At 38.1% G+C, this 14,090-nt stretch overlaps 1 protein-coding gene across 1 annotated transcript; it reads left to right on the top strand.

The window, feature by feature from the left end:
* Positions 1–352: 352 nt before the first annotated feature.
* racgap1 (Rac GTPase activating protein 1) lies at positions 353–13,858 on the top strand. The gene is made up of 17 exons (XM_042492511.1): positions 353–464; positions 1,095–1,196; positions 1,312–1,514; positions 2,026–2,171; positions 2,609–2,678; positions 2,777–2,830; positions 2,936–3,013; positions 3,245–3,362; positions 4,241–4,383; positions 5,113–5,277; positions 5,401–5,496; positions 7,828–8,026; positions 8,454–8,559; positions 8,968–9,100; positions 12,287–12,413; positions 12,505–12,604; positions 12,875–13,858. The coding sequence occupies exons 2-17, from the start codon at positions 1,112–1,114 to the stop codon at positions 12,948–12,950; spliced, it is 1,899 nt and encodes a 632-aa protein (XP_042348445.1). The 5' UTR covers positions 353–464; positions 1,095–1,111; the 3' UTR covers positions 12,951–13,858.
* The last annotated feature ends 232 nt before the right edge of the window (positions 13,859–14,090 follow it).

Below are 14,090 nucleotides of genomic sequence, written 5' to 3' on the forward strand. Positions count from 1 at the left end.
TGAAACTTGTGACCGGAAGTCTAATGTTCTCCGAGGCTCTCTTTTTTTCTTGATTCCTGCTTTTTCGTTCTTTATTTGTTCGTTTCATTGATTTTTAGCTAATGAATAGCATTGTATTTTAAAAATGACATTCAGCATTCGTTATTTATAATACTTATTCCAGTCTGTTCGAGCCTTTTTGTGGTGATACTCTCGTGACGAGCGACCGTTACAATCGTTTATTTTGAAAATGCGTCCTCGGAAGTCATTTTCTCAGCTCTGTCGTGACGTCAGCGCGGTGCTCTTCGCTCATTGGCTAGCGGCGAAATTTGAAATGCAACGCGCTCACCGTGGCTGTGGCTGCGGAAGGATGTAGACAGAGACACAACAAGGTGGTCGCTAAAAAAAAAAAAAGAAAAAGGAAAAAGCAGTCCGTTAAACCACACCGAAAGGGAATTTCTCTCCATTTCTCCAGTGCTGAGAAGGTAAGTAACCGTTGCTAGTTTATATTTTGTAACGTGTGAGACGGAACAGAAGTTAACGTCAGCAGCTGAAGTAACCGTCGTTTTCTTTTCAGTTGTGTTAGCTTAATTATAGTGTTAAAAGGAATTCCCTGGAGATGCTAAGCTAGCGAGGACAAAAACAAAAAAGCAGATAAATAAACGCGTTAGAAAAAGAATAATAACGTTTAATACTGAAGTGAACGGCGCTAATATTTTTTATGTCTGTTTTTGTTTTTAATCAGCTACGTTACACTGAAAGCAGCCTTATATCATTCCTATCTAACGTTATAGTTTAGTTTAGTTTAGATTATTTGCACTTAACATTACAGGGGTATAAAAAAGACAGTAAGAATTTAAAACGTTTGATCATTGTGCAAGAGAGGTCAAAAGTCCAAAATATTCCTTATTAAATAGCAATAATCATACACAACAATGAAAAAATATAACAAAGATGGCATAATTGAACATAATTTCAGGTCGAAGCAGTAATGCAAAATTGATAGAAATGTACAATTGAAGTTTATATCCAAAAGTTGAGATGTATTACTAATGAATCAAAAAACCATAATCCTTGTTATGCTATGAATTTTATATAGTTGGTCTCTTTCAAAGGTCTTCAGGTATAAACCATGGAGACTGCTGTGCTGAGCCTCCAGAGCTTATATGATAAGCTGAGGACACAGGTTGACCTTCTCAACGAGAACATTGAACCGAGTGAGTATTTTATGGTTCTTACTTTTATCTTTACCATCTATCATTTAAGACATGTGCCTTAGGTCCCTGTAAAGATGCCGGGCTGCCACAGTACCATGTCAATCCTCTTTCCCAGATTTCATCCAGATGGCACAAAACTTTGAAGACTGCCGGCGGAAGTGGCTGAGGGCAGAGCAGGAGCTAGGCTCTTGCAAAGAGGTGCTCACAAAAGCAGAGACAGAGAAGGGAGCCTTGGAGGTCAAACTGAAACATGCCCGCAACCAAGTAGATGTGGAGATCCGGCGCAGACAAAAGGCAGAGGCTGACTTCGAGAAGTTGGTATGTTTGATCCTTTTTGTTGATATATGTTAAGTTAGTCTCCTTTGTTTTTCCAACTAATCCCAGCAGATCCTTTAAAAAGTCTTAATCAGTCTAAAAATAAGGCCTCAATTAGTCTTCAAATGTCTTGTCTTAATGTCTTAAAATAATTTTGTCATAAGTCTTAAAAGTGCAAAGACATAAAATATATGATTGTATGAATCTTTTTTTCTGACAAAGCGTTGTTAAATCTCAAAATAATAGGTAACTTTAAAAAAAAATGAAAAAAATCACAGAATACCACTTGCCTTGCTGTCACCCAAGTCATGTTTTATATTAAAGCAATTATTTAGGCAGAAATTCTCCCTAATCTTAAGTTATTGGTGTCAGGTCTTTTCTTTCCCCCCAGTATTGGTTGTAGCGAAATCAGTATTAAGTTTCACCCTGAGTGGCAGTGAAAAAGTCTTAGAAAGTCTTGAATTCCACTTGCTGTAAGCTGTAGGAACCCTGTGCTTGCATTTCTACAATACAGGAGCGTCAAATTCAGTTGATCCGGGACCTCCTGACCAGTGAGGGATCCTCTAACAGCATCCAGCTGAGTGCAGAGCAGCGTTCAGCCCTCGCCTTCCTGAACGCAAACTGCCAGGCAGCAGCAGCCAGCCTGAACACCAGCCGAAGGTAATAAATCTGTTACCTGTTGTGGGCGCAGAATGGTATAATGCAGATTACAGTGCTCCTGGTGATTTACAAGGAACATATAAAATATGTTTGTTGTTCAGGTTGTTTACCTTGTGGGTGGTTTAATTTGCATGTAGGAACATCTGACACTTGAGGCTTAGGTGCAATACAGAATTATATTCAAAAGCTACGTTTAAACTGAGAAACTAATTTTCTCCCAGGCTATACCCGTCTTCATCTATTTATTTCTACATGAATGCACTGTTCAGACACTTTCAATCCACTCTGAACTTGCAAGTGCATTTCCATTTTTAAAGGATAAAATGGCAGCTAAAACACCCTGCTAAAATGTTTTGGGTGGACACAAGTGTACATAAATGGGAAAATGGGAAATACTGCCGACTGGCCTAACACATGTTTTCTGTTGCTCCTGGTAGACTCACGACAATCGACGAGTCTGCCTCCATCTTGTCTGATATCAGCTATGATAAAACTGATGACTCTCTTGTAAGTACCTCCTTTTTCACTCTCATGTTGAGTTCAATTAACATTTTATATAGTAACAAAAGATATCATTTTAATTTAAATCTTATGATCTGTGATAGGACTGGGACTCCTCCACTGTGAGGACAGTGCGACTCAAGAAAAGAGAAAAAAGGGTATGATAAACGCACCAACATTTTTCTCCTAAATTATTTGTTTATGGAAGAATGGCTTCATGTTTTCTGGAGCAACAGAAGTCATGTCTTCTGTTTTGATTTCAGCGCTCCTCAAGAAATCATATTGATGGTCCTCCAGTTGCCTCCAAACGATCTCGATCAACAGGCAGAACTTCAGAAAGGGTAGGGTTTTTATCTCTTTGTTTTAATCACTGGATTATGTGGGGGGGTTTTGCACAACATATATAAAAAAATGAAGTATGGCAACTAAAAATAAATATTGACAGTTTTGGCAAGCAAAAGCAGGCGTTTTGTTGCAAGCCTGTAACCTGTAACTCGAAAAAAAAACATACCTTTGTGCCCTGACGTAGTTTGCTTCTATAGGGTTATTCTAAATTTTTAAATTTGTGACAGGGAAATGAGACCCTTGTGACAAAGACTACAGTGACTGTCCCTGTGAATGGAGGACCTGTGGAGGCAGTTTCTACCATTGAGACTGTGCCTTACTGGACTCGCAGCAGGAGAAAGACCGGTAAGACTTCTTGTTATGATGCAGTGTGTAATGGGTAGTGCTGTTACAATACTTGAATTTCTGTCTTTGATACAAAAACTTGTAAAGATCTTTTTTGATGCCACAGGGAAAATTTGACATTGAGGAAATAAAACCTAATATTTTTTATTAAAAGATAAAAAATAACCAGACCAGATCATGACAAAGACAACTTTTCTTTTCTTGGTTAGTAACAGAGAACAGCAGAATGACTGTAATAGGCATTAACAATAAGAGAACTGCTACCAGTATATCGATACTCTGGAATATTAGTGTTGAGACAGTTTCAAATATTAAGAATCAATATGTATTGATAAAAATATATTTTTGACAGCACTAGCACTAGGCCCCTCTAACTAGATTCCTCAAACACAAGTTTAAAGTGGATTTAGAGTCAAGTGATTAGCTTCTTTCAGCTGACTGTGGTCAAATGTATTGTCATTTTTTGCTGTCTAAGTCATAATGTAAGAATGCTGTTATCACTTCCTGAAATAATTTTGTTTATCCTAAGTGAAATCCTTCTTAAAGCAAGGTTTTATTTTGAAATGAATGCAAGACTATAAATTTTAAGCCATTTAAAAATAATTGAGAATTCTAGCCTCATCATCCACCATTTCGATCTATTGTAATTCTGTTATAAAGATATGAAGAGGGCCCCCTTGTGATGCAGCCAAAATAAAATCAAAACATAATTTGATTTGAGACTGTGCTCATCAGCCCATTATTTGTAATGTTCTCATTATTTTTTTATGGATATCTTGAGTCTGAATATGCAGCAGCAGTGATTTGACAGTATAACTTTTCAGAAGCTCAGTTCTCATGGCATGTAACTCTTAGGTATTTATTTATCTCCTATTCAGCTGCCATGGAGTGGGACTCTGAATCTGTCAAGTCTGAGGATGTCTTCAAGCAGCCCGGCATCCCCGAGGGAGAGAGAAAAGCAGCGCCTAGCACTCCGCAGAGCCAGGGGGGTGTCCGTCATCACGAGTTTGTCTCCAAAACTGTAAGAGTGGCATTTAATCTGACTAAAAATGCACATTCTAGCACTATTTGGAATTAGGGTGAAGCTACTTTTGCCATGAGTTTGATCAAACGTGGCACTGAAGCTACCTTACTTGTTATCATGTTAGACTTTGGTGCCTGTACATATGTCAGGGTTCCCGCAGATCTATAAAAAGTCTTATAAGGCATTGAATTATCAATAAGGCCTTAACTGGTATTAAAATGTCTTAAATTGATCTGTCATAAGTCTTAATGCTAAAAGAAAAAACATTTCCTTATTCCTTATTATACCTTAACCAACAACACATGTACCACAAATTACAAATTAATCTTTTTTTTTTTTCCAAGGACAAATGCATACTTTTATAATGATATGGTTTACATTTGTTTCACTTTAGAGGGTTTGTAATTTTTTGGCATTTTAAGTAGCTCTTTTTAACTTGACTAAAAAAAAGCTGTGTTTATGTACTATAAACATTTTGACAAAATTGTTCCTAACCCTAAGTAACTGATGTGGGTTCATAATTTTTTTCTTAAATGTTCATTATTGTAAAATTAGTTTTAAATTTCAATAACAGGTGCATTAAAAAATCTTAAATATAACTTGTCTTGAGCTGTAGGAACCCTGATATGTAATGCACTAGTTCATTTTTCAAAACAAAGTTTCGGCTGTAGCTGTGGAGCCCTAATCTTTCCTATCCACCCGAATGTTGTTGAATGTCTTTCAAAGGTCATCAAGCCTGAGTCCTGTGTCCCCTGTGGAAAGAGGATCAAGTTTGGCAAGATTTCATTGAAATGCCGTGACTGCAGGGTGGTCTCACACCCCGAGTGCCGCGAGCGTTGCCCTCTGCCGTGCATCCCCAACTTGGGCGCCACACCAGTCAAAATCGGGGAGGTCTGTGAGAAAACTTTTCAGAATGAATTTCTCTGTCGATGTGCAGACACATACACACATTTATTACATTCTGAACATGTCTCAAAGAGCTGACAGCTTACTGAATTTCTCATTTGTTTCCAGGGTGTGCTTGCAGACTACGTTCCAGACACGTCTCCTATGATTCCTCCCCTGGTCGTCCACTGTGTCAGTGAGATTGAGCAAAGGGGTCTGCATGAGGTGAGCCGTATTTTCTGTCCTAATAATCTGCAGGAATGTGAAAGATAGTAAAGCCTTACACCCCAGTATTATCTTTGATGTCTTTCCCTAAAGCTGCGACTGAGAGCTGTAACTAAGATTTGACCGTCTGTTCCTGGGAGATTAAATTCGTAATTGGGCTGTGGAAGGGATCCAAATCTGCTGATTGCATTATGGTCATGCTGCTGTTTCTTCTTTCTGTTGTTCATTGTTTTGCTCCTTCCTCACTGTTTGTTTCTTTGGACCAATTTATTTTGTTTATTTTCGACACAACTTGCAGGTATACGTCAACCAAAACCTGCTGTCAATATCGCAAGACATAAATATCAGGGCAGTGAAAGACAGGTTACATTTTTAAAAAAGGAAAACGACAACAACATTGAAGATAGTAACAAAAGAAATACATTCTTTGAACAAATAAAATAAATAAATAATACATCTCTAATGATGTACAGGGGCAAAAGAATCAGCATATATCCAGACTTAAGCGTACATACCAGGAAACAGACGAGTTCAAGAAGCTAATTATGAACCTGCGAAAAATTAGGGTAAGGAGTCAATTTTTCTACCCGACCCCAAGTTGATCGTGACGTTTCAGGACACTACACACATCTTTTCCACAATAGAAGACTTATATGAGAAATATATCAAATTTGCTAATGATGAAGAAGCAGATGCCATGTAAAATGAGTAACGGAGATGATGACGGTATAGTTTCATGATGAACTCCTGCCTCACTTTCTAAAGATGGATATACTTTCATTTCTGTGCACCAAGTACGAAGGTAGAGCCAGGAGACAAATAGCTTAACATAAAGACTGGAAACACGGGGAGCCCCTATGCCCAAAATTAAGCCAACCAGCACCACTGAAGCCTGTTTATTAAAACATATCTTTTTGTTTAATTTGTGGACAAATGAAAATTCAAAAACTTGTTGTGGTTTTAAGAAGTTATGTGCTGAAAGTAATTCTTGGAGGCCAGTGGCCTGGGCACAGTTACTTTACTTAAAGGGCAGGTCAGATGAAAACTCCCACTCAGTCGCTAGCAAAAAGCGGTGATGTGGGTTACAGCGCTGATGCCGTCCCTCTACCCCCACACACACACCATTAGCTGACAGCATGAGCACTGAGAGTGAGGAAAGTGTTAGCTTAGAGGTGGAAGTGGGTGCTATTTTATTATTATTAAACCCTCATTTAACCAGGTGAAGACACATTAAGATTCAGTGTAATATAATACTGCATTTTTACTGTATAAACACATTTATAGCTCCATAGTCAGCATATGACCTACAGTTGATGGTGGTCACTTTGCTCCAAGATGGGAGAAGCAAGGGGAGGTAAAATTGCTGTTTCTTACAATTGAGTGTGGTGGCTGTAGACAGGGGCAGCATCAAAATGCATTTTAACCTCCACAAAAAAGGACCACTTAAAAGATGAGTCTTATCAGTTTAAATGTATGTATTTGTCATATGGACATCATTTTTACTGCTTTACTTGGTCTTCAGAAAGTGCTTTTTGAAGAGAAACTGAAGGCGTTACATCGCCCTCTTCACAGACACCTTTGACCAAAACTGTTATTTTTTAACTTGCAGCACATGGGAGTTGCTGGTCAACCTGCTGCCTTGATTGTTTAGTTTGCTTGTTATTTCATTACTTTAAAACCCAACTAATGTGGCGTCCACAGTAGGGGTGCAAATCTTAAGTTTCATCTCTGATGTTACAGACAGATTGAGATTCTTTGGACAAAGACATGATATTTGTTGCCATCACAGTCTGCTACGATACAATTTTGTTTTGATTCAATTTAGAGACTTGTGATCGATATATAATATCATTAAATATCCTACATTGTCTTTTTTTGACTTCTTACTACTGTCTGCTTGGTATAGGCCACTAGCATTGTTTAAATGTTCAGGAAGGAGGTGCACTTGGATGGAAATGGTGACAGACTTGCCATGGAAATTTGACGATCAGGGCATATTTTACAGAAGATTATAAATATCCAGGTTTTCTCTTTGTGTCTTTAATATTGGAGTGGGAATCACTGAATCAATATATCGATCCAGTCTGATGTGATGTTACACCCTAGTCCACAGCAGTACATATGTTCATATGATACTCATAGGTACTCGTCTCATAGGTACTTTAGAAAATTACAGTTTAACACTAAAACGTATATACTTAATTTAATTTTTTTGGATTAGATCACATAAGCAACACTACAGGGAAAATACAGAATGACATAAAAACTCAGTTAGTTCACTGAAAAAATTATATAGTGTATGGTGAATAATTGTATTTTCTTCACTCTTAGGCTGGACTGTACCGTCTGTCCGGTTCTGATCGCACAGTGAAGGACCTGAAGGAGAAGTTTCTACGCAGCAAAACTGTTCCTGTGCTCAGCAAGGTGGACGATATTAATGCCATCACCGGCCTCCTCAAGGACTTCCTGAGGAACCTGAAGGAGCCTCTTCTCACCTTCCGCCTCAACCGTGCTTTCATGGACGCAGCCGGTACGTGAAAGAGAGACTGATTCAAAACATGTTAGTGTTGTTGTTAGCTGTTTATGATGTGGAGAGCTCTATAGGTAAAAAAATAATGGTACAGTAAATAAAAACAATTTATAACATGAAATAACTTCAATTTTGTGTTAACTTCTCAATGGATGGTAGAAATTTACCCAACAGACCCATTAAGTTCAGGTTTCATAAGTGCCTCGGTTTTGTTTTTGCAATTTGTTTTAAGCAGTGATGGAAACCTCAGGCGTGAAGTTGCCTGGAACAAATAAAAAGATTGATCTCTCCGTTTGTTGGCCTCTTTAGAATTTGTTTGTAACTGGAGTCGGATACATTTGCTTTCAAGTTGTTAATAAATCAACACAACCCCCTCCCCCTTTTCTTAGTCTCTGCTGACTAAATTGTTCTCTCTATTCCCCCTCAGAGGTTTCAGACGACGACAACAGCATCGCTCTGATGTACCAGACCATCACTGACCTGCCGCAGCCCAACAGAGACACACTGGCTTTCTTAGTCCTTCACCTTCAGAGGTTTGCATCTCTGCTCTAAGTCTAATACTTATTTACCTATTAGAGCTATTCATGTCCCAGTGCAGCTGATTAAAAGGCGTTCACTCTGCTTTGATGCTGTGCATATTCCTGCTACAAACTTAGTGTTGGGATTTGCTGATATTCGCAGAAATCTGTAGTCTCTCTGTAACTGACCTTTTTTGAATTTTGCTGTATCCTCTAAATTTAATTGGGTTGAACTGCTTTAGGCGAAGATGTGCAAAGAATGTAATCAACACCTCCACTATATCTATCTCATTATCTGATCTTAGACACAGCAATTATTTGGTTTATTTGAAGTGAAACACATTTTAAATGGTGTATATTGTATTTCATGAAACATCAAAGAGATTATTGTTATATTATTATTGTGTCTAATGAATCTTTCAGAGTTGCTGACAGTTTGGACACTAAGATGGACATCAGGAACTTGGCTCGGGTATTCGGTCCAACTATCGTGGGTCATGCAGTTCCAAACCCTGACCCAATGACAATTCTGCAGGATACCAAACGACAACCCAAGGTAGGCCTAAACAGTTCATCGCTTTTATTTTAAGACTGCACAGTATGTCTTTTTTATTATTCTATCTATCTATACTTTTTTATTGGTGTTTCTTGTGTTTAGTTCAAAGCTGAATTTGTTCATTAGGAATGTTTGAAATGATTTTCTTTACATGCTTTTTAATTCAATTTCTTGTATTACAGTATACTAAAAGCAGTAGAAAGGCAGACTGAGTACACTTTAGTATATGTTTAATAAGCCTGGTCTCACTCCCAGGGTTTTAAAAAAAATGTAGTTTGGGCAGAACAGTTTTCAATTGCAATAATTTTGCTTGATGTTACAATGGGGATATGTTTTGCAAGAACAGAGGGAATTATTTTAATTGGAAAACATATTAAAAACATGGTGTGATTTTTGAGGGGTTCTGCACCAAACAAAGATGTTTTCTTAAGTCTGTAAAATAGGATCCGTAGGCCAGGACGTCTCTGCAGCTCAGTATTTAATCTACAGTAGTATTTTGAGTCACATTTCCTCTTTAACAAATATTGTGCCTTCTGCGAATTTAAAATTTGCAGCAAGCCATATTGGGATATTGATAAAATTTAGATTGTCAAGTGTCTGAGCATTGTTTGTGTCATTATGTATTTATATGTAGAGTGACATATGTAATCTTTTGAATCCTGGATTATTTATGACCTCCCTGATAAAAATGAAATTAAAAAAAATAGATTAATTGTGCAACCCTAGCAGGGGCCGTTGGCAGCAGATATAGACACACAATCCATCCTTTAGCATCTTCATGAGATGCACCAGGCTTTCGACCAACTCCAATGCAAACCCATTCGCATTATTATTAGACCTTCAGAGCAATGGGCAAAGTATAAAGAGTGCAAAGGTCCGTTGAGGGTGGCTGAGACAGGGAGTGATTGGGTCCAACAAGCACAAGACTTTGACCCAGTAGACTAGTGTTTATGTCGTGTGAAACTACAAGTCAGAACTGATTTATTTTCTAAAGCCAGTCATTAGTCGCCTGAGTTGACTGACGTGACTAATCAGTCTTTTACCAACACCGTACCAAGTTGTTTTGTTGCCTAAACTTAACTGCTGACACCTTGTGTCAACGTAAAAGGCTTCCAAAATGTCAAAAGCTGACAAGTAAGGATAAGATCACATTGGTTTATTTATTGCAGGCAGTATCGTCATTGCAATATTCAGCAACATTTTTACATATTTTCCTCATATCACGCAGCTCTTGTATGTTGTGTATCATGTTTCTTTAGTGGTTTGTCGCAATAATTCCCCTACACGGAAAACCACAGAAAAACTACAGGTCCCAGGTTTCTGAGGTTAGATTAACCCTTGTTAAGCAGCTGTATTATCAGAGTTACATCAGAAGAGCAGCTGGTGTATCTGTTCACAGTGTAGCCAAACAACCTTGTGTTGTTGTGATAAAGAAGCCAATCAATAACTGGCCCCTTATCCATCAAGGTGTCATGCTGAGCACAGTAAAAGCAGTACGTGACCTTGCTGAGAAGTTTTAGTTTTTGGTGCAGCCTGTCACCAATACTGTGGCTGCTCCTTCTTATTCTTTTAGACTTTGCAATATTTAAAAGTGTCAGAAAAATGCAAAATGACCACGTCTCACACTTGCTTTTGATCTGTCAGCGTTAACCTTGGTGATGAAGACACTGCGTCTCCTGTGACTGCAACAACAAAAGCCACCCTATGTTTTGCCGGTTGAATGCTTTTATTGTGAACTAACTAACTCAATGTAAATAGCGAGGCAGATATTAATGAGATAAAATTAAAAACAATAACGGTGGAATACACACACGCATCATTTCCTGAGAGTCTCTTGTGCGTGTGAAGGCAATTTGAATGCAGTGCAGGAATAAAAGACTCTGCCTCTAACAATAAAAGCTACCATATGGAGGTAATTACAGAATGTAAATGTACTGAATAGCTTCTGCTGGAAATTGGCAACATTAAATTAAAAAAACTGGGCTTGACTTTGTGAAAATCTTTAGGATTCTAACTTAAACTTTGTCAGTGAATGTTTACCATTAGACAGAGCTCAAGTCTCAATGTCTAGATGAGATGTTAATATTTTTTAAAAGTTTTAAAGCATTGTTCAGCAAAAAGCTAAACAGTGTTCCCACAGTCATGGAAAACCTGGAAAAGTCATGGAAGTTTGCAATCACATTTCCAGCCCTGAAAAAAATCATGGGGTTAGTTAAAATCATTGAAAGTTTTGAAAAGTCATGGAATTTTGTTGCATGTAATGAAACTGTTACGGTGATCTTGTAACATCATGTTACATAACGGCAAACTAATTCTCTGAAGCTGTCGACGTATCGTAGCATCAATGTGTATCAAAGTTTTGTTTATAAGCACCTACGTTTTTTAATTTTCTCCACTCATTTTGTCACCTCTCTTCATCTCTGCCAGCTAGATGAAATTTTGTTTGTTTGATTTGTTTTTATTTCACACTGTCTGGATTTTATACAATTTTATGTGTGCAAATAAGATTAAGTCACGCTTAAGAAGGCTAACCAGGGTTGACTTGTTGCAGGAAAAAAAATGGATGAAATGTTAGTGACAGTTGGAGAGAGGAATGCTGGGATTTTCAATGGGATGGCTGAATATTTAGCTGATTTCAACAATGTGGAAAATAAAGATAGATAGAAGGAGACTTCTCCTTGAGCAAGACGCACAGTAACTAAAGGATCAGGGAAAGGTGAGATAAAACATTTTATTTCTCTGCAGGGTCTTTTCCATAATGCTGTCAGACTTATAATAACATTCTGATACTGTCAATGTCAAAACAAGCCCTTTGAGTGGTCGTACGCTGGCTGTTTTGCTGCTGTGGCTGCAGCGATCACTTTCAGTACTGGACCAATTTCAGACCAATTACTCACTTAGACACAAAAACATTTTTAAAAAAATAGGTTTTTAGGTTCAAAAATACCAAACTTGTCCTACCTGGCTGATGTAATACAACATACAGAAACCACCAAAGAGCTATTTACTATATAATACAACAATTCAGAACATCATCACAATACCGCTGACTTTTTAGTAATTCCCCTCTGTCTTGCCTGGGGCGTCTACATAATCAGCTCAGCACTGCTGGCTGAGGATGAGGCAACACACTGAAATAACCCTGATCTTTTGCATTCTTGCTAATCTCCCTCTCTCTCTGCTCAGGTTGTGGAGCGCCTGTTGGCTCTGCCCGTGGATTACTGGGGCCAGTTTGTGATGGCGGAAAGTGAGCAGCCGAACTTGAACCATCTTATCATCGAGAACGCAAACTGCTACGCCACCCCCGAGAGAAGTATGAGTTCACTCTGCTTTTTGTGTGTTGTCCAGCAGTGCAGAGTTTGTTTGCCGGTTGATCTTTCATTTTAATGTTTGTACTGTTGCAGTGAGCATACTGGGACCTCTGACGACTCCAGAGCACCAGCTCAATAAAACGCCCTCATCCAGCTCCTTGTCTCAGCGTATGAAGTCCACTCTGACTCCCAGGTGAACACACAAGCACAAGCCCCTCCTGCCCTGTTTTAAAACTGTTTTCTTTTGTGTTCTGCTGAGTCGAATGTTTAAGATACTGCTGATTTAAATTTTAAGAAAGCCATAAAGAACTTCTTTTAAGATTTAAAGAAAAGCTGACTCATTCAAACATCTTTCATAGAAGTTAATCTCCTGTAAAATATCTCATTATCCTCCATTGACTGTTTTATTGACTTAAGACTCCTAATTCCATTAAATGCCATTATGTGCGCTCTTTTGTTGCAGATTTGGAAGCAAGAGCAAATCGGCAGTTGGATTTTCCGGCCAAGGAAAATTCTTTGCATCTCCTCTCCTTAAATAATCCAAAGCAGCTACACTTAACCCTTCATTGACACCACAATAACAACCAAGAAATCTTTTTTTGTATTTATGCATAACATGGTACACCTTTGATAACAGATGTAAACACCGCCATCTTAATCGTTTTAATATTTCACAATAGAAAGAGTTGTATTTTGATGATTTTACATGTTTGTGAAAGGATCCTTTTTTTTAACCAAATAGTAGGTTTTCCTATCTATGCACACTTGTGTGTCTTTAGAGCTGATGCTTTTTCTAAATGTTCTTATTTCACCTCTCAGAGGATACATCACCCAAAAAGTGGCCATTTATTTATCATGTAGTCATGCCGTGTTACCTTGAAATTGTGAAGAAAACCTTTTTTTTTCTTGCATGCCTCCACAGAAATTGGCCACATATTGATTATCTGATTGATTTGGGGACGAGGGTTGGAAATTATCTTATTTGTGGCTGGCAAATTCCAAAATCTACTAGCCACTCAATAAATTACAGATGTTTTTTTTGGCTAGTAAGTGCCGCAAATCTAGCTGCTGCTTGCAGATTTTACCAGCATTTTGCTGATGCTAATTTCCAATCCTGTTGGTGACCATTTTTAACAACAGCAAAACTACATCAAAACATCTGTTAAACTCTCACAACTCGTGCAGTATTATCCAACAGTCATTTATCCAGTCATATGCTCAGTACTTTCCAAGTGTTGCCTGATACCAGACAGAAATGTCAACGTGTTACTCTACATTTCTGTCTTCAATCTAACTGATTTTTCTTAACCAATCACTAGAGACACACATATCCGCTCCAATCTAATGCCAACACATGAAGAGTAATAACACCCACATACTTCTTTTGCCCGGATTTAAGAGTGGAGCTGTGTGAATTTAAAAAATCTGCGATGTCAGGCAATATTAAGTAGACATGTAGATTTACAACAGCTTGAAATAACGGAGTCTATCTTGTCTGTAGTAGTTGCCGTCATTATTACTCCTCATTGATTTGAGCGCGTCACTGGCTAATCCAGTCCCATTGTGGTGCTTATTGGTTGTTTTTATTTTAACTGACTGTTTCATGTCACAATGCCAGACGAATACGTCAACTCAAACTCTGTGGACTCGGTAGATTCAAAGGTCTGCACTCAAACATG

The sequence above is a fragment of the Plectropomus leopardus genome, chromosome 8, assembly GCF_008729295.1.
Source record: "Plectropomus leopardus isolate mb chromosome 8, YSFRI_Pleo_2.0, whole genome shotgun sequence".
Lineage (NCBI taxonomy): Eukaryota > Metazoa > Chordata > Actinopteri > Perciformes > Serranidae > Plectropomus > Plectropomus leopardus.

What these genes read in the sequence shown, in the direction of transcription:
- racgap1 (XM_042492511.1), top strand. Translation starts at nt 1,112, where the DNA reads ATGGAGACTGCTGTGCTGAGCCTCCAGAGCTTATATGATAAGCTGAGG. An exon ending in ATAAAACTGATGACTCTCTT is followed by an intron (nt 2,679 to 2,776) that starts GTAAGTACCTCC and finishes GATCTGTGATAG; the next exon opens with GACTGGGACTCCTCCACTGT. An exon ending in TGCTTTCATGGACGCAGCCG is followed by an intron (nt 8,027 to 8,453) that starts GTACGTGAAAGA and finishes ATTCCCCCTCAG; the next exon opens with AGGTTTCAGACGACGACAAC.